At 38.4% G+C, this 20257-nt stretch overlaps 1 protein-coding gene across 3 annotated transcripts in view; it reads left to right on the top strand.

The window, feature by feature from the left end:
• The window catches only part of GPD2 (glycerol-3-phosphate dehydrogenase 2), a 149900-nt gene that overhangs the window by 71016 nt on the left and 58627 nt on the right, over window positions 1-20257 (top strand). For all 3 annotated transcript variants that reach the window (XM_055572521.1, XM_055572520.1, XM_055572519.1), the window contains exons 4-6: window positions 9523-9647; window positions 10954-11051; window positions 12051-12214. In XM_055572521.1, coding sequence (XP_055428496.1) covers window positions 9523-9647; window positions 10954-11051; window positions 12051-12214 — 387 coding nt within the window. The remainder of the gene's footprint in view (window positions 1-9522; window positions 9648-10953; window positions 11052-12050; window positions 12215-20257) is intronic.

Here is a 20257-nt window from a genome sequence, read left to right as displayed (position 1 = left end):
TTTCTCACATAAGTACATGTGAGTAACTTTTCTAAATGTCCAATTCTTGCAAAAGCAGTTTTGAGACTTTTAAGTGTTAGCTGTCACTTAAAATATCCTGAAATATCCTCCTGAGATGGCTTGCTGATGTCTAGAGTAGTTCCCTGCCTCACACTGTGTCAGTTTGGGAAAGAAAAAAAAAAAATCCATCCTGATAACACAGCCCATAAAATTCTCTCTTCACATTACTCTCCAGTGACCATCTTCTGCCTTGTGAGGCGGACTCTATATTGCCCTACTCCTGCTGTGTGGTCCCCTAGATGGTCCCCTGCACTCCAGCCCCTCAGTGAGAAGCAGACCCTACATAAATTGGGCTGTTTCAGTCATCTGCACTCTTTTGCTTAAGCTGATCTCTGCTGATGATAACTCCCTTCCACCTCCCTCCACCCATTTGAACACCTCCTCCCCTCTAGACTCAGTCTTTCTCCAAGATCCCTCCCCTGACACAATTAAAAAAAAAAAAAATCCACCTTGGCTGTAGTTATTGTTCACACTGGGAATTGTTGTGGTGACCCAAGGATGAAAGAGCAGAGGCACACTAGCTTTTGCCAAAAGCAGGGAAAGGACTCAGAATTTCCTTACATTCAGTCCTTCGTGGCCCTCAGTCACAATCCGGATAGGAGGAACTCAGGCCACTCATGCCACATGTGTCTTTCTGTTGCCTCCTGTCCCCCTCTGTCTCTCTCCAACAGATTTCCTAGACAACCCATACTTGACCTTTCATAGCCACATGATCTCTTGGAAAGGATTCTGAGGTTCCCTTTGGTCCTGGTCTTTCTCTTATATTCAAAAGCCTGAAGGATCAAAAACTCTCCTAACATTCTAAACAATCCCCTTCTAACTATGTTTATCTCTCAGGTGGGGAGGGAACCAAGCTTCCCCAATTCCTGAACATCCTACAGAATTCCCTTCTAACTACTCTAACTTCTCAGAGTTGGGAAGGACCAAGCTTCCCCCACTCCTGCAAATTCCCTTAACCCTTCAGATTCTTCTGATGGGACAAAGACCTCACTTTCCACCAAAGGGAAAACCCAAGATTTTTATCAGTTGATCTGCCCCTGATATCAGAGTCAATTTGAGCACTATTTGGTCTGTATTTTAGCTATAAAACTGACTACAGAAAGGAAAGATGACTTTTTGACACAGGATGGCCATGATACTCTTTAGACTCTGCAGAAAACTGGTTAAAGTGAAATTTTTTTCTTGGAAACTGCAAAGCCAGTTCTTTTTGCATATGCAATTAAAAACAACTAGCTTGTTCACCCCACTCCAGTACTCTTGCATGGAAAATCCCATGGGCGGAGGAGCCTGGTAGGCTGCAGTCCATGGGGTCGCTAGGAGTCAGACACGACTGAGCGACTTCACTTTCACTTTTCACTTTCATGCATTGGAGAAGGAAATGGCAACCCACTCCAGTGTTCTTGCCTGGAGAATCCCAGGGACGTGGGAGCCTGGTGGGCTGCAGTCTATGGGGTTGCACAGAGTCGGACACGGCTGAAGCGACTTAGCGGCAGCAGCAGCAGCTTGTTAAAAGGCCTGCCTAAGGAAAAGCTTGAAGTTAACCTTTTCCATGTCCTTGTTGCCTGAGACCTCAGCCTTGGATAAATTCAGTTCAGTTCAGTTCAGTCGCTCAGTCATGTCTGACTCTGCGACCCCATGGTGCCCGGGTTCCCTGTCCATCACCAACTCCTGGAGCCCACTCAAACTCATGTCCATCGCATCGGTGATGCCATTCAACCATCTCATCCTCTGTGGGCAAATTAGAACTTCGAAAAAAAAAACGGTGGGGGATCACAGAGACATTTTAAATCTCAAGCGGAAAACTATGAGATCTCTGTCTGTCTGTCTATCTGGATTTATGTATGTTTCAGTGTGTGTCTTTTTTTTTTTTTTAATAATATTGCTGAAGTTGTAAATGAGTTCTAATTTAACTGGCCTAAAGAAAAGTATGTGCTTAGAAATCAGACAATTCTAAATACAAGAGAAGTAACCTAAAAGAATTTCAGACTCACGTGAACTGGGAAGTAGTCAATATTAAATCTAGTATTAATGTTTGTTTGCTAATCTAATATAGACATGTCTAAGAGTCATTAACATTAAGCATAGTATTTTCATTGTACCTTGGTTTATTATAAGTTAAATATTGTTATATTATTATATCTGTTACAAGTTTGTCAGCAATGAAAGTACCTCTAGTGAAGAGACTTCAAAAAATATATAAATGAGAGATGAGCATTTAGATAAACTCTATTAAGAATAATCATACTTTAGAAATTTCTGTCTAAAACAGTTTCTCTAGATTTTGGTAACCTGAATTTCTATGGTTGTGCTAAACTAAGTGACGGAAGTTTATTGAATAGCTAGGTCATTTTCAAATACAATAAGATTCTGAAACATTAATTATTGAACACTAACTTCCTCTTACAGAGAAACTAGAGATTTTGGACTATTAATGAATAATGTTTGATGCCATCCTGAGACGTTCTCTAAAAATTTTTTTTTTAGAAATTATCACTGGTGTTTATGTTCACCAGTCTATAGAATGCTAATGTAAAGGTCAGTTCTTGGTTGCTTAAGGAAAGTGGGATATGTGTTTTCAGTAAAGAAGGTATGAGAAATGAAATTACATTTTATGAGGGGAAAAGGAAGTAGGTCTGACAGGTGGCTGTTTCAGGATGGAAGAACAGAGTAATGGGTACTGAGAGTGATAAGAAGGTTTTATAGAAAGTGGACCCCAAAGGAAGAGTTTTGTGCATGAATACAAGTTTTCCTGAGATGTTGAACTGCCTTCGATAATGGATATCAAGTTTCTTTACCTCTGAGGTGATCTGTTCTGTGTTTACCTTTGAAATCTTTTGTTAACTTTAGCTAAGTGAATATATTGTTTCACAGTGATCTATATAATCCTATCTGAGTGTTATAAACCTTTTTCATATTTATTGAAAACACTTCCTAAATCATTTGACTTCTAACTAACTTTGGGATACTTCAGAGGGCCCCTGAAACATCCCAAAGAGAAATATTAAACTACCTGAGTTCATTTGACATGTTAAATTACATGGAAACTATTGTTGGAGGAGTGATGTATCTTCTCAGATTATATTGTATGGTTGATGTTACTAATACAGATATCCTAGAAATTATCTGAAATTCATGAAAATCTGATATGTTCTGGTAAAATGTTGTCAGTTATAATTCTAGTTATCATATTAAAGTGTTCAGTATCACAGCAATGACCAGGCTACCTTGCCAATTGCAATTTAAACATGCCTTCTATGGTTTCACTCTGATGCCTTTGCAAGAATACTGCTACTTCAAGATTTATGGAAAAGACTTATAAGATTAAACAATAAACAAATTTTTTTATCTGGTAAACTGGTAACAGACTGGAATTTAGTCTACTGTCTGTGTTAAGAAAACAAAGTTTTCTTAGAATGCAGCTTTCGATAACACATAATGAATTTCTTTGCTTTTAAGTGATTTGTATTTGTTTTTAAAATCTTTTGTTACTTTGGTAAAGTAAATAAACATTATTTAAGATTATGGTACACGTAGACAAAGCTCATTTTGCTTCTACAAAAAAATAAGCTCTCGTGGTTAGACTTTTGCTATCCTGATATCCTTAAAACATGGCAATCAGTATCAGTTCAGTTCAGTCACTCAGTCGTGTTCAACTCTTTGCAACCCCATGAACTGCAGCACGCCAGGCCTCCCTGTCCATCACTAACTCCCAGAGTTTACCCAAACTCAAGTCTATTGAGTTGGTGATGCCATCCAACCATTTCATCTTCTGTCGTCCCCTTTTCCTCCCGCCTTCAATCTTTCCCAGCATCAGGGTCTTTTCAGATGAGTCAGTTCTTTGCATCAGGTGGCCAAAGTATTGGAGTTTCAGCTTCAACATCAGTCCTTCCAATGAACACCCAGGACTGATCTCCTTTAGGATGGACTGGTTGGATCTCCTTGCAGTCCAAGGGACTCTCAAGAGTTTTCTCCAACACCACAGTTCAGAAGCATCAATTCTTCGGTGCTCAGCTTTCTTTATAGTCCAACTCTCATATCCATACAAGACTACTGGAAAAACCATAGCCTTGACTAGATGGACCTTTGTTGACAAAGTAATGTCTCTGCTTTTTAATATGCTGTCTAGGTTGGTCATAGCTTTTCTTAGAAGGAGCAAGCGTCTTTTAATTTCATGGCTGCAGTTACCATCTGCATTTTGGCGCCCCCCCCCAAATAAATTCAGCCACTGTTCCTACTGTTTCCCCATCTGTTTGCCATGAGATGATGGGACCGGATGCCATGATCTTAGTTTTCTGAATGTTGAGCTTTAAGTCAACTTTGTCACTCTCCTCTTTCACTTTCATCAAGAGGCTCTTCAGTTCTTCTTCACTTTCTGTCATAAGGGTGGTGTCATCTGCATATCTGAGGTTATTGATATTTCTCCTGGCAATCTTGATTCCAGCTTGTGCTTCATCCAGTCTAGCATTTCTCATGATGTACTCTGCGTATAAGTTAAATAAGCAGGGTGACAATATACAGCCTTGACATACTCTTTTTCCTATTTGGAACCAGTCTGTTGTTCCATGTCCAATTCTAACTGTTGCTTCCTGACCTGCATATAGGTTTCTCAAGAGGCAGGTCAGGTGGTCTGGTATTCCCATCTCTTTCGGAATTTTCTGCAGTTTATTGTGATCCACACAGTTAAAGTAGTCTACTCCTAAATTGGAAAATTAAAAATGGGTGAACAGAAGCTGTTAAATCAGAGTCAGGGCTATGGGAGATCCAAGACAACCACTTGGCTTTTCCCAGTCCCTGACAAACGTCATTTTTTGATGGGCTAAAGCCTTCCCTGGCTACAAGGTTAATATGAAAAAATTATATGTCACTAAATATTAAGTTTTGTTAATTGTTAAACTAAGTTTCTAGTTTTGTTAATTAATGTCTAGTGTTTACTAACACTCACTTCTTAGATAGTTCCTTGTTGTTATGGTATACTGCTAAAAGATTTACTTAAGTTATTAAAAAGGACACTCTAAGTTTGTTTCTAAAGCTTATCTCAATAAGCAATCATCAGATAAAGATCAGATGCTCCATGATGTACAACCAGGAGATTAACACCTGGCTATAATCATTTAACTAAGTCAGATGACCTGGGGTATACTGGGCCTACACCTAAGGAAAGTTCTTGACTTAAATTCTTGCTTGTGATGTTACTAATAACTGCTAGCTATATTATTTTCTATGTCGCTTGTTTCAGAAGATTGTTTCTTACATTACTAAATGTGTGACTGAGCCTGTGATAAAATGTTGATATGCAGTTCCATATGAGATCAATGATTGTAATAATGTAACTCTAGATATGGGAAGAAGCAACAAGAGGGAATATTTTCCTGGACCAAGAGGCTAGTAAGACAGGTATGGTCCAGAGACTTTTGCTACTCGCAAGGCCTGTTCCAATAACAGCACACTGAGTGGCCTATCAATGGAATCTTCCCTAGACCTGGGAATAAGCCTGCCTAGCACTGCAGATTACAATGGCCATGAAATCACCCTAAAACATGGTCAAATATGTGGCTATGAAGGGACCCTGCTGACTGGAAGTTGGCACTTGCCAGCTGCCTCTACAAAGATTACATCTTGACCACTGCAAGCTGCTGATCTTCAACACCCCCTGAAAGGAGTTCAGGGTGGAGATCAGAAATACGGCACTCTGTGCTCTGGAATAAAACCAGAAGAACTGGCCTTCAGATAGTCAGATGTTTTAGGTCAAGATTTTATGAGCCCAAATCCTTGTACCTTCGGGTACCCAGAGAAACACTAACATCACGACCCACTGTCTGGACCTGGTTCTCCTGGCTAGCCCCTGAGCAGCTTTCTACTTCTATTCATCTTTGGGCCACATACCTTTAACTTTCTTGTTAAGTTTGTTTCTTCTAGAATACAACAAATCCCCAAGTGGTAGTATGACAAGAATATTCCCTGACCAACACCCAGACAATGCTGAAACAAGTCCACCTTATCATCCCATGGACTCTCATCTGTCTGCATAAATGCACCTGGACAGAGACCAGGCCAAGGGAACCCAGAGCCCCAGACGCCCCTGTACAGCCTGAAGAAGTCAGAGAGCTTATTGCCCCTTTCCCTTTGAGGCTGGGTTCCCAAATGCCTGAGAAGGGAAATAAGTAGATAGTTAGACATGAGCAGGGTATCAAAAGGGGCCGAAGAATTGGCCCTAAAAATAAAGAGAGGGAGGAATGTGGTGACCCAAGGACAAAAGAGCAGATAGAACCAAGGAGGGTCTTGGAATGCAGGAATGGAAAAACCAGACCCTTATCGTCCTTCCCTCCCCTGTGTTGTAACTATTAATGGAACAGTATAACCTGTCTCCCCTCCTACCCCATAGGGAGAAGGTATTTATTTGCCCTGCTCTTCCCCTACCCAGTATCCGTGCCTTATCCAATCAGCAAATGACCCACAAGACCCCTATCTCACTCCTTGTACCCTGGGTATAAAAGTGGACTAAGGACCTTTGTTCAACGTTGATTCTCCCTTGAGCTGGCCTGCTGTTCTAACAGCGTCTCCCACTGTAATAAACTTTATTTCCCTCTCATTCTGTCTCATGTCTGGAAATTCTTTTCCAACCTGTGCCTGGACCACAACAATTGTGTCATCCATAAAGAAAGTGAAAGTGTTAGTCACTCAGTTGTGTCCGACTCTTTGGAGCCTCATGGACTGTAGCCCACCAGGCTCCTCTGTCTCCATGAAATTCTCCAGGCAAGAATACTGGAGTGGGCAGCCATTCCCTTCTCCAGACCATCTTCCTAACCCAGGGATCAAACCTAGGTCTCCTGCACTGCAGGCAGAGTCTTTACCATCTGAGCCACCAAGGAAGCCCCATCCATAAAATACCCCCCAAATTTTGTGACCTCAAACAAGAATATTTTTTTCCTACACAGTGTCTGCAAGTCAGGAATCTGCCTGGGCCCTCTGACTCTCAGTTTCTCACAAGCTGCAGTGCTTTCTAGCAATTGACATGGATGTTGACATGATTCAGAGCCTTACAGGTTATTGGACTGAGGCCTCAATTCCTTGTGACCTATTGACTGGGGGATCCATGGGTTCCTGGACTCAGAACAAGACAGCTTGCTTCATCTGAGAGGAAGTCACAGTCTCTGGTGACTAACCTAACCATGGAAGTGAACAGCCATCATCATGACTGTATTCTGTTGATTAGAATAAGACACTAGGTCCAGTCCACACTCTAGGGTAGGGGATTACATACTAGGAAATGAGGCTGACTGGGGACTAAGCATCTTCTCCCACAGCCTGTGGGTACCTTTGGGCAGATGGGAGCCAGGGGCTGCATGGAAGACTGCTTCTCCTCTCTCAGTCTAAGGTCCCTGCCTCTCATGGTGTGGGCATCTTAATGCCACGACTGCTTCTAAGACTGGAAGAGAGGTGTGTTTTAAATAATCTGGCTCTTAAATGCCATTTGAAAGTCAACTCCCTCATCTGATCTTCAACTGAAGAAAAAATGGTATATTTTAGTGCTGGAAGAAGAAGTCTGTGTTGGATTTACTAAGTAAAGTTGATAGAACTCATCAACACAGTGCATTCTAAAGAGATTGCAAATGTAATCGCCACTAAGCAATTTGGGATTTATATTCTGAGTTTAATTTTTGACCGCCTTTAAGATAAGAGTCCACTGCATTTTCAAATGAAACACCATGAAACTTTGCTTCATTTTGTTCACTTGCCTCTCTTTTGGTTGGGAACTACTAAACAGCTTGGTCCATGTCTATTTCATTTCTAATACTAGCACTTTCACTGGCACTTAGGCTCTCAAAAATATGTACTAACATGAAATATTTTTGTGTGTTTAAAACACCCTGTATCAAATTAGCTAAATATTGCTAGCATTTTCATTGTTTAGAACTCTACAGATCTTTTTCTGGCATAAATACTTAAAAAGAGTGACCTGGATCTATTATACCTGTAATTTCTGTGTTATTTTGCTAGTTCATTAGAGCATTAGCAGTTTTGCCCTTGAATCAAAGTTCTCTACTTTTCTCTCCACAGTTTCCAAATATTTTGTCCTTTTGAGTCAAGGGAATTGCCCTGATTTTATGATGACATTTGGGTACGATATTTAAACTGTTAAAAAGTTATAAAAACGACCCTTTGGTATTAAATGTAATAAATGGCTCTGAATTGAATGCATGCACAGGTTCTCTTATATGAGCTTTGTGAGCCCAAACTGCTCCAGTTACATATTCTCGTTGTAATTGGACCCTATGACATTCTCTCATCCCCCAAGAGTACGCCAAGCCATGAAAATTCCTCCTGGCTTTGTGTTGATGTATACTTTGGGTCTTTTGAAGTTTTGGATTTCATCTGTAACTAGCATATGGGACTCATAGTACTGTTGGTCCTCCCAATCCTGAAGAGGCAGAGGTGTGTCGGCAAGAAAACAAAATAAAACTTATTTCATTCCTAAGAGAGTTATTGCAACTCTCAAAGAGAAAGGAGGCTGGAATGACTTGTCCTTTTTCAGCCTCACCTTTCCCAAGAATACTGTCTTTGCTCATGGATACTCTGTACTGGGTTCATTTGTCCTGGCCTGTATTTTTCTTTGTAATTCTACAGTGTTGTGCTTGCATGTCTTCAATTAGACTGTAAACTCAACATCAGAGGGTATCCTCTTCTTTTTTTCTTCTGTTTTGATGTCTTTGATCTCTTTTCCTGTCTTATACCCACTCTTACACCACTCTGGCAAGAGGAACATGCATGTGGACGGCTAGTCTAGATTCATGGTTGATGCGTTAGAGTTGGGGCTTTCCAGGTGGCGCTAGTGGTAAAAAATCTGCCTGGCAATGCAGGAAATGCCAGAGACGCAGGTTTGGTCCCTGGTTCAGGAAGATTCCCTGGAGGAAGGCAATGACAATCCATTCCAGGATTCTTGCCTGGAGAACCCCATGGACAGAGGAACCTGGTGGGCTACAGTCCATAGGGTCACAGAAAGTCAGACATGACTGACTTACCACACATGCATGTGCATTAGAGTTGACTAAAGTTGAGAGGCTGGCACATGTCTGGACTCTTAGTGAGGAGTTAAATGTCAGTTCCAGAAGGCATCGTAACAATACTGAGTTAACTCTACATGGATAAAGATGGGTGCCAGTCTTCCCTTCAACCCTGTAAACACACCAGAGTATATCACTGCCATGAAATTGCACTGTAATATTTTCTAGTTGTGATTCATTCACAGTTTAATATGCTTCTAGTTCTGGTTTGACTTTTCCCCCAGGAAGAGACTAAAATCTCTTCATTATAATATAGACAGTGTACTGCACTTTGAATACAAATTTATCCATGTTCAGAGTAATTTTTCTTGTGATTGTCTCTACCCTGGAGAAGTGCATTTAATGAATTACATACAAATTGTGTAATTTAAGAAGTTAATTTGGTTTTCTGGTTACACAGGACTAAAAACAGCCCTTGTAGAAAGAGATGATTTCTCATCGGGGACCAGCAGCAGAAGCACTAAATTGATCCATGGTGGTGTGAGATATCTTCAGAAGGCTATCATGAAGTTGGATATTGAGCAGGTAATTGTGTATGCTGGTTGTTAAACAAAAATTGTTACTATGCTTTTTTTCTACCCAATTAAATCAGTTTTTTGTTTTTTTTTTTGTTTTTTTTTTTTAATGGTCTAAGATTTCTTCCTACTGGAAATACCTATTTAGTGTATTCTGCTGCAGTGTCTTTCAGGAGAGGTGTGTCAGGTTTTTTTTGTAGTTGTTGTTTTTTCCTGTAGCAACAGGTTCATGAGTAACCAGGGTCCTTTTCTACACAGACATGTCAAAGTAGCAGATTTACCAAATCACTTTTGGATGTGTTACGTTTTAACAGTTGTGATTGTTTTTTGTTTTGTTTTTCTGAACAATGGCTGCCAAATTGCTCCTTTCCAAGCAGGTTCGGGGAGCTCTGTTGTAATACATGAGGAGTATTAAATTGATCTTAACTGCAAATGCAGTCACATTGCATATTGTCACTGACATATTCTGAAGGAAAAGATGATCTGAGTCATGCTTTTTTTTTATGTCACACTTGGTTGTGTCCAGTCTGCCACCATTTGAAAACCGCCAAGGCAGCGTGGAAGATGACATTTCCCAGAGGGGGTAAAAAAAAAACCAGCTGAACTCCCTATCTGCTTTTCGTCCATGAAAAACACAGCAGCACTAACTTGACATTGTCAATTTTGACTCTGTCCCCTTTTCTTACATGTCTGTTTAGGACCTTGATGGACGTAAAGAGCATAGGGTTTAGAATCAGATGACTTGTGATGTGCTATAACTTATTTATTCAATTTCTATGAGCCTCAGTTTTCTCATTTGTAAAAATTAGTATTATGATAGTAATGCTAGGTCTTCAGAGAGGGATAATGAAAACTAAAGACAAAAGCTTTTTCATGATCATTTATAAAATACCATGCAACTCCTAAGTACTATGTCTGCTTGGGCTAGTGGAGGCAAGAAGAAAACGTTTAACATGAATTTGAACAATCTGTTACCTCTTACATGAGAAAATATTATGGGGGACTGAGAAAAGGGACAATACAGACAATGCAAGATAAATTGTTACAATAATCTTGTAACTCAAGTCAGGAAAATATCTTACACCTGGGAACTCTGACAGCATGTTTTTCTCCTATGCAAATACAGTTAAGGTTTCTAAAAAATCTTTCAGGTTGACAGCATGATGTATTATTAGAAATTTGATTAGGAGGGAGCCATCCTCACTCAGAGGTAGAGAGGTTTCTGTGTATCAATCAGTTGGCAGGGTGTCTATTTGCCATTTGAAAATATTATGATCTGTTACTGCCAAACTAATTTTCTCTGTTTTGCTTTTCAGTACAGGATGGTAAAAGAAGCCCTTCATGAGCGTGCCAACCTGCTGGAAATTGCTCCCCATTTATCAGCTCCATTGCCTATTATGCTTCCAATTTACAAGTAAGCCTTTTGGTATCATCAATATACTCTTTGCTTATCCGAGGCCAATAGAACAACCCAGTTTTAATGGCAGGAGTTCCTCAGTGTGTATTTCTTAAAGTAGTTGTAATTGGTCCTAATCTTTAATCCTTTTAAAATATTTTCCTTTGTTGTATTTTTAAAAGTGTGACTTTTTCTAAATTACTCTCTGCCAACTCACCTCTGAGGGCTAGATCTTGAAGGCAAAGTGGCTTGTGTTCTGCTTTTATAATTAGTCATTTTAAACTCCAGTTTCTGAGAGTATATAGAGGAACAACTGCATTTGCTCTGGGAAACATAAGAGGGTCATTTGCAGGCTAAAATGCAGAGCCAGAATGAATCCTGCTGTGAAATCTGAACTGACATATATCAACTCCAAACCCTAAGCCATTTTGTGTCATTTTAAATTTCTGAGTTAACCAAACCTGAAATTTGGTTTGTAGGTGTCAGATAATCGTAAATTATTAAACCCAATTTTCTGAATATTGTTAGAGCTATCCATCAAGTTGACTTAAACTGGAAGACAGATAATAGGAAATACAGGATTATGTAGCTCTGTTAGCTGCATGAGTGTTGTGGGGTCTAGAAACAGATTTTATAATTTTTGTCTATATTTTGTCATAGATGGCTTGAGATATCTCATGCCAATGAGTCTCTACCCTGGGTGTACATTAGAGTCACTCTGGTCTTTGCCCTCGTCTAGTTCAATTGATCTCTAGGAACACAAGATCCAGGCAGCTATGTTTGTTTTTGATGCTCCCTAGAAAGTCTAATATGCAGTCAGGTCCAGAACCACTGCCTTTGAGATGATTCATTTATGTATGTAATTCAGCTGGGCTGGTCTCAGAATAGGAAGGCACTTCTCTTGTTTCTTATGCAGTACACTTCTAGATATAGTTTGCTTTTCTTAATAAAAAGTGTCATATAAAGTGACATTCTATACCTGTTTATAAAGAAACCTTTCCCCTCTTTATGCTGTAGGTGGTGGCAGTTACCCTACTACTGGGTAGGAATCAAGCTATATGATCTGGTTGCTGGAAGTAATTGCCTGAAAAGCAGTTATGTCCTCAGCAAATCAAGAGCCCTTGAGCATTTCCCAATGCTCCAGAAGGACAAACTGGTGGGAGCAATTGTCTACTATGATGGTACGTGATTTTTGTTTTTTCAGGATACTCATGACCCTTACAGTGTATTCTTAATGAGATAGTTTTGCATACTAATTCATGCTAATCTTACACAACACACAAACACACATGTGCACTCTGCAAGCAATGTTTTGCTTTTAACATCACTCGGTCTTGAATATTCCTTCGACTTTGAATCTCATGGTTGGTTTGGTCCATTTTCCATCATTGTGCATTTTGGGCCCCACCTTCATGCCATTTAATTTGTTATGTGTTTGCCAGTGAACGCTTGCCTTATGAATATATTATAATGTTGAAAGCAGCTGAGGATCTGTTAGGTTTTCTAGATGAAACCTCTATTTTCAAGGGGTTATAAGCCTAGGGAAAAATGCCTCTGGGCTGAAATGGACATGTTCATATTTTGCACAGGATACAATTCTTGAACATATAATTTATGTGATGAAGGTAGATGAACATTGCATCTGTTAAACCAGTTTGTTGTTTTTTTTTCTTCAGTCCCTCAGTTTTTAATGCTTATTTTATTGTTATCAGATGTTTTCTAACAGTGACATTATCTAGTACCCATTTGCCTTGTGTTCAGAGTTCATTCATTGTGTTTGTGTGTGTGTTAACAAGTACAGTTCCGTACACTTTTATTTGAAGGAACTAACCACTTAACATAGCTCCAGATGAACCACAATACAACACAAAACATCACAGGAAAAGCTGTTTGTGAAATTTTACTGCGTTTTTTAAGGGAGAATGGAATTGGAAAATAGTCCAGGAATTTCTGTTTATAAATAAATAGCTGGACACAGATAACTGTACACGTTCAAAAAGTCTTAGAAATTTTGTGACACAAAGGATAGCTTAGGCCCTATAGCTCAGTGAGTTTTTAAAATCGCACTATGTGATCTTATGTATTTAGTGTTAGATATCTAAACTCTCAGTATGAAGAAATATTTTGTTTTTTTCTTTTTTTCAGGAGACTTTGATATTTATACTTCATAATACGGGATATCTTTTAGGCTACCCCCTTTGTTTCTCCTCAGCGTTAGGTTTCTGAATCAATTTAGCTATCTGTCAGGCTTCCATGTATGAATGCGAAATGTATACATGAAGATGGGGCAATGGGGACAAACTCAAGAAGGTATGCTAGGAGCAACCTAGCATAGAAAAATGTTAGAAAAATGTTAAGGGTCTTTGACAAATGTTAAAAGCCAGAAAATGCAGTTTACAGTGCCTTGCAGCATCTAAACACCACAGGGGGGCACTTAACTACTTTTTTGGTGCCCCTGATTGAATCTCATGTTAAAGGACAATCTTAACTGTGAATTTTCTTTCCCTTCTTCAAACCCTTAACGTTAATCCATTGTAGTTTGTTGGGTGATTACATTAAAGAGGTTTTTGGTGCAGGAGGAATCAGAAGGCATTCTGCAAATGGACCCCTGCCCATCCTGCCATGGAAATGTTTGTGCCCTTTGCCTCTTAATTTCAATCCCTCCCATGCAAACTCTCTCAAGTACTTGGCCATTTTCTCTACCACTTGATCTATTGAACACAAACTACTTTTATTTGTTATTTTTATTTTTTAGCTTGTGCATATCTGAATCTCCTTGAGGGGGAGTATTACTGGATGTCATATCTGAATTTGTGGTGTCCTGTCTTATGTTGGTTTGATATTGTTATGAATTATAGATTCTTATTGATTACATAGAGAAACCAAGGGAAATCTATGTCACATAATGCAGGAGAAACATTATCATATTAAAATCAGAGGAAGGAGAATTTCTTTAATCTACAATTGGCGTTTATAGCTTGTTACAGATTGCAAAATTATGAGTTTAGCAAAGATTACTGAAAAGTTTAAAAATTATTTTTTAAAAGAATTTCAAATTGATATTTGAAAATTGATTGTGAAACCCAAGTCTTGAAAAAGTAAAAATCATTCTAGTCACTGGAAATAGTTTCTTTTTTAATCTTGTTCTGAAATGATGTAGGTCCAACTATGTCATGCTTGAGGCAAGACAAAACAGCAACGTGAAACAGTGTAGTTCTACAGTTTCACAGCTGTATTCACAGGTAGGGCAACTCTTGTTAAACCTAATGGTGTGATGAGCAAATTAACTAACAACATGGAAATAAGGTAGAAAGGAGTATATAGAAAGGAATTAAATGTAATAAATGTGTGCTTAGAGAAAGGAAAGGACGACTTACTCTTTAACCAGAAAAATAGCATTATTATCCTGCTACCAAAGTACTTCAGAAAGGAAAAAATACTTAAGCATATACCATTGCAGTTGAATTCTGAACATTGTAATTTACAAGATAAACCTTTCTTAACAATAACAACAACATAACCATGCAGGAGACCCCAGTTCAATTCCTGGGTCGGGAAGATCCCCTGGAGAAGGGATAGGCTACCCAACTCCTGTGTTCTTGGGCTTCCCTGATGGCTCAGATGGTAAAGAATCTTCCTGCAATGCGGGAGACCTGGGTCGATCCCTACGTTGGGAAGATCCCCTGGAGGAGGGCATGGCAACCCACTCCAGTCCAGTGTTCTTATCTGGAGAATTGCCATAGACAGAGGAGGCTGGTAGGCTACAGTCCATGGGATCCAAAGTGTCAGACACAACTGAGTGACTAAGCACAGCACAGCACAACATGCTATATATTACATCCCCAGAACTTATTTATCTTATTACTAGAAGTTTACATCTTTGACCACATACTCTTTTTTTCACATGATTCATCTATATGTAATGTCCAGATTAGGCATATTTACACAGATATGGAAACACTCTGGTTTCCAAGAATAGGAAAGAGGGTGGGGTTCGAGTTTGATGGCTGTAGGGCAGAGAGTATCTTTTATTAATTTTTTTATTTGGAATATAGTTGGTTTACAGTGTCATGTTAGTTTCAGGTATAGAGCAAAGGGATTCTGTTAATGTAATTACAGTGGCTATTCTGTGCTTGCCATCTTTTATTAACCTCTGAAAAACAAACTCACATATGTGAAGGAATAACTTCCATCTTTTTTCAGTATGCTGTGCTATGCGCAGTCGTGTCTGACTCTGCGACCTCACAGACTGTGTAAACAAAGTAGATGTCAGATTTTTCCGTAAAATCCCTCTGAAGTGAAAGTTGGGGTAGGAAATGACATACCAGGTTGTATTTTCTTTTTTATATTATGTTAGAGAAAACGATACAGTCATCTTACTGGTTTTCTGCCTGAGACTAGTCCAGTGTTTTTACTCTGTCCCTCTTCCCGTCCTGCCAGAGAGTGACCAGCTGTACCGGTCTGTGGCCATTACCACTGATCCTGGGTTTCCATGTATAGGTTGGTGACTGTTGGAACTCTTCCCACATCAGCAAGAAGTGTTTAAGGCACGACAGGCTCAGGTGACTTGGCAGGCTGTGAGGTTCTTGAGCCAGCTATGGATGATTTGCCAGTTTTCTCAGAAACTTACTTGTCTTCCTCTGTCAACTTTACTCTGCTTGATCCTAGAGATCTTTGCTGCCATTCTAGTTGAACTTCACTCATCCAATCCAGTACACAGAAAATGAGATATAATTAAAAATCATTAAATATTTAAAACCGTAAGATACCCCCATTAAGCTTCTGTAAGATGCAACTGGAGAACAAAATTACAGCTTTAAATCCTTTCTTCTGCGAGTCCAGGCAGTGACAGAAAGAGATATCTGTTATTTCATACTCGATGATGCCCTTAAGTATTCCTTATGCACATGTGAAAATAGCAACCTACAAGAAATTACATTGGCTTTCCTAATGTAAATAAAAGTTGGTTACAGCCATGTTTCAAAGGGGGAATTGAAACCCAAGTTTCACTAGAATATTCATTTTTATTCCAGCCTAAAACTCACAGCATACAAATAGATGAATTCAGCTTGTGAGAGAGCAAAGCCAATTTAATCTCTGGCTCCCCCGAGGTAAATGTAGTTCACGGTCCTGCCCCCACCCCAACCTCAGCTATAATCCCTGGCTCCTGGAGGTAAAAATGCACTGAAGTGAGGAAAATTCTGCAGCAGGATATAATGATCCAAAATGACAGGGACAATAATGACAATGAATTTCATGTCTCCCAGTCATGAGCTGGAGATGCTTGACTAGGCTGACTTATACAATTAAATTGTTACAGGTACAGCAGGAGATGCAGTTAGCTGTGTGCTTTGGGGAACGATGCCTCTGGCTAAAGGCATATTGTGGAATCCAGACTCTTTTGTTAGGAACAAACTATTATTCCTCTAGGCATGTACCCACAATTGTATACTTTAATAAAAGAAAGCCTGGGTTAAAGACAAGTCTTTTAAGGTGTTGATTTTATCTAGTTTGAAAGCTTTAAAAAAAGGAAAGAAAAATCAATTACCCAGTAACACAAAGGTGATCTTTTTTTTCTTTTTTTTTTTTTTTGGTCTTGTGTTTTCATTTTTGTTTCCTTTTGTTTTTGGAGTATAAGTCAAACCTAAAGATGGTGCCTTTAATCCTCATTTACATTTTATAAACACAGTTGTTGAACTATAATTGGGTGTTATCTACTTTAAATCTGACAGATACATTGATTTCTTCAGAACAGAAATAGATACAATAAACAACCAAATAGTATGGATTTACAAATGAAATAGCTGTGCCATTATGCAGGTTTGTCTCTGTGCTTCTTAATACAGTTCTTGTGAGGTTGTTATGGTGATCCTAAAGTGGTTGTGTGAACCTCCTGGGCTGCACAGGACCTTGACTGGGGGTAAGGAAGAGTATTTTGGGACTTTTACTTAGACCTGTTTCTATCAAATTCCTTAGAAATGTCTTTTTTTACATAAGGTTTAAATGGCTATTTTATATATATATATGTACAATAGTACAAGTATGTAATTTATAAATAAATGTCCATATTGGACTTATATGTTGACATTTACTCTACTTCTGGAATACTCAACTTGATTTTTCTTTTTTGTACCACTGGGTTAGTAATTTGTCATCCTTTATAAATCGCAGAGAAACTCTTACATGTGGCAACCAGGAGATATGGACAAAAAGTTTATTGCAGCACTGGGAATAACTTCAAAAAGCAAAATAATTCAAATATCTAGCAAGAGACAAATAAATAAGTAACCTATAGTGTATTCACATAATGGAGTAAAATAGAGCATTGAAAGTGAATGAACTAAGCTAAGCTGAACAACAGGGATGAGTCTTAGAAAATATATGTTGAAGATGGTATGATAACTTGTCTTACATTTGTAAGCAATCATACTTGAAAAATGCTTTCCAGACTGTCATGGTGGCTCAGCGGTAAGCAACCCGCCTGCCAATGCAAGAGACGTGGGTTCAATCCCTGAGTCAGGAAGATCCCCTGGAGGAGGAAATGGCAACCCACCCACTCCAGTATCCTTGTCTGGGAAATCCTATGGACAGAGGGGCTTGGCAGGCTACAAGTCCATTGGGTCACAGAGAGTCAGACACGGCTGAGCCACTAAACAACAACGAAGTGCCACTGAAGCAGACAATACTATGAAAGTAGATGGCTTAAGTTTACAAGCTTTATTGAGTTTTGAGCTGCACATCTATGAATTTAGTTTATAATGTGTTGCTCATGAAGTGTTTTGAGCTTCAAATAAATTAATAAATATAAAATAACTTTTTAAGTATAATATTATTTTAATTTTAATTGTTTTATTTGGGTCAATTTTATGCATATTGTATCAACCATCAAATTTCAGCTTTTCACAAAAATATCCTAAAGCAAAGCATCAATTCCACAAATGTCCCCATATATATTTATATATATATATATTTTTAAAATTTGCAGATTCTTCCAGAAAATTTGCAAAACATTCTTAGGAAAAAGGAAAATATTGTGCACACACATATGTTTATATAAGTATATACTCTTTGAAATTTATTTGAAATTTAAGGGTTAAAGAACACTTTTTAAAAGAACTTACTCTAAAATTATCTACTTGGATGTTGATTTAAAACCTATTACTTTTAATATTTTCCCTGTCTATAGAAGTTTTATACTTAAATAAATTTAGTGAATAATTTTTATCTTGATTTCCTCCTGTCAGCTTTTCCATTGTATTTCTCTTCTTGTTTTTTGTGAGTTACATAAATGAAACTGACATTATTGCTCATATAGCAGTCATATATTTTGCCCCACAATGCTGCCTTTTTGCTATTCAGTGTATCTGGATACCAACTAATGCTAAATGAAGTTTGACATGTACCCCTAAGAAACAAAACTTATAAATTGTGGCTTCAAAGGAAACCTTGAGTAAATAGGGCACATTTGTGTCCACCCAGGCTAACATCCAACATATGCTTTAGCTTCCTAATGGTGAGACAGAGCAAAATAGCCCCTAGGAAAGCTTGCAATTGTTTACTGCTCACTTAACCATCATGTATTAAATACCATCATATATTAAATTTATTCTCTTATAATTAGTTTTTTTTTTTTAAGAAAATCAAAAGCACACAAAAGTAGGTTTGATCAGGTATAGCATACTGAGATAGTAATTCATTTTGAAATAGTAATTCATAACTCTGCATCTAAAAGCTTAAAAACAATGCTAAAATTCACCAGTAGAAGGATCTGTATGCATATGTTGTTTGAACAACTACTTCTGGTGGGGTCACAGAATGATAACTTCTCTCTCACACTCTGTTGCTCAATTGAGCTTTTAAAAAAGATGCAGGATCAAAGATAAAGCAAGTGTATCAAAAATCTCCATGCCCTCTTTCCTCCAGTTTACTCTTTCATCCAAAAAATCTTTCTGAAGGTTCTGTTTTCTAAGCACTGTGACTAGTATTAGATCCAAATGCATTAAGGACAGAGTTCTGAGCTTACAGATTTTGAGAGGGCTCACTGCATATATTCCAAATATTGGGCCAAACGTGGTCTCCACTACCAATAATGTTTTGCATTTGCGTAGCAGACTATGGTTTTCAAAACATTTTTTTCCCCATAAATTGTCTTAGTTGATCAAACTCAGCATATACTAGAATGGAAATCATGATTCCTCTTTTCCAGGAGAAGTACAGAAGCAGAGTTAAATAGCTAGATCAATATTTTGGACATGCAATGATGTGAAAATAATTTTTTTCCTTGGCTAAACATAAAGAACTTTACAAAAACTTATAACATTATGTCTTCTTTCAGCTATATTAGGTTTTAAGTCAGTTATATGCTTTAACAAAATATAGCCAAATAGTTGCATTTTTAACGAAAGGAAACTTCAGACATATGCAAAATAATGAGAGTAATAAAATGAACTTCTAGTTTCAACACATAAACTCATGGCCCAGCTTCATCTATCCACCTGTTTGCTGCCCCCAGATAACAAATATTCATCCTTGGATATTTCAGTCTATAGCTTTAAAGTTAAGAATTTTCTTTAAAATATAGCCACACTTAAAATGTTTAACAGTAATTCCTTAAGATCAAATGTCTGATTATGATCCTATGTCACCTATAGTATCATAACTTTAATTGGCTCCTGATTAAAAAATAAACCCATAAAATAAACAAAATCCTAGTTAAGGTTTCTGTGTACCAATTAATTCTTTTTAACTAATAGTTTCCCATCCCTCCCTTTGTTTCCTTCCTCATGGTTTTGTTTAACAGTTCCCTTGTGTTTCCTGTACAGTGGTTTTAGGCCTGTCCCATTAATCTGTTGCTGCAAAAGAAACAACACCCAAGCTTAGTGACTCAAAATATCAATAGACTCTCTCAGAGTTTTGAGAATGGATGGGCTCACCTGGGTGTTTCTCATTTGGGACCCCTCCTATAAGCAGTGAGGTGCTGGCTGAGGCTGGAGTCTTCCGAAAGCTTTCTTACCTGGGTTGAGAAGATTATTCCAGTTAGGGGCTGGTCCCACGTCTTTCTCTCATCGTGGCTTTTCCACATGGCTGAGTTGGACTTCTGCGTAGTCAGACTTCTTATGTGGTGGCTGGCTTACCCCAGTGAGAACCAAGAGACCGAGTCTTAAATGCAAGACTGCTTCTGCTTAGCCTTAGAAGTCACACAGTGTCACTTCTACCATATTCTA

This window comes from Bubalus kerabau, chromosome 3 (assembly GCF_029407905.1).
Source record: "Bubalus kerabau isolate K-KA32 ecotype Philippines breed swamp buffalo chromosome 3, PCC_UOA_SB_1v2, whole genome shotgun sequence".
NCBI lineage: Eukaryota > Metazoa > Chordata > Mammalia > Artiodactyla > Bovidae > Bubalus > Bubalus kerabau.
Note: the sequence above shows the minus strand (reverse complement) of the source record. Positions and strands in the feature narration are given on the sequence as shown.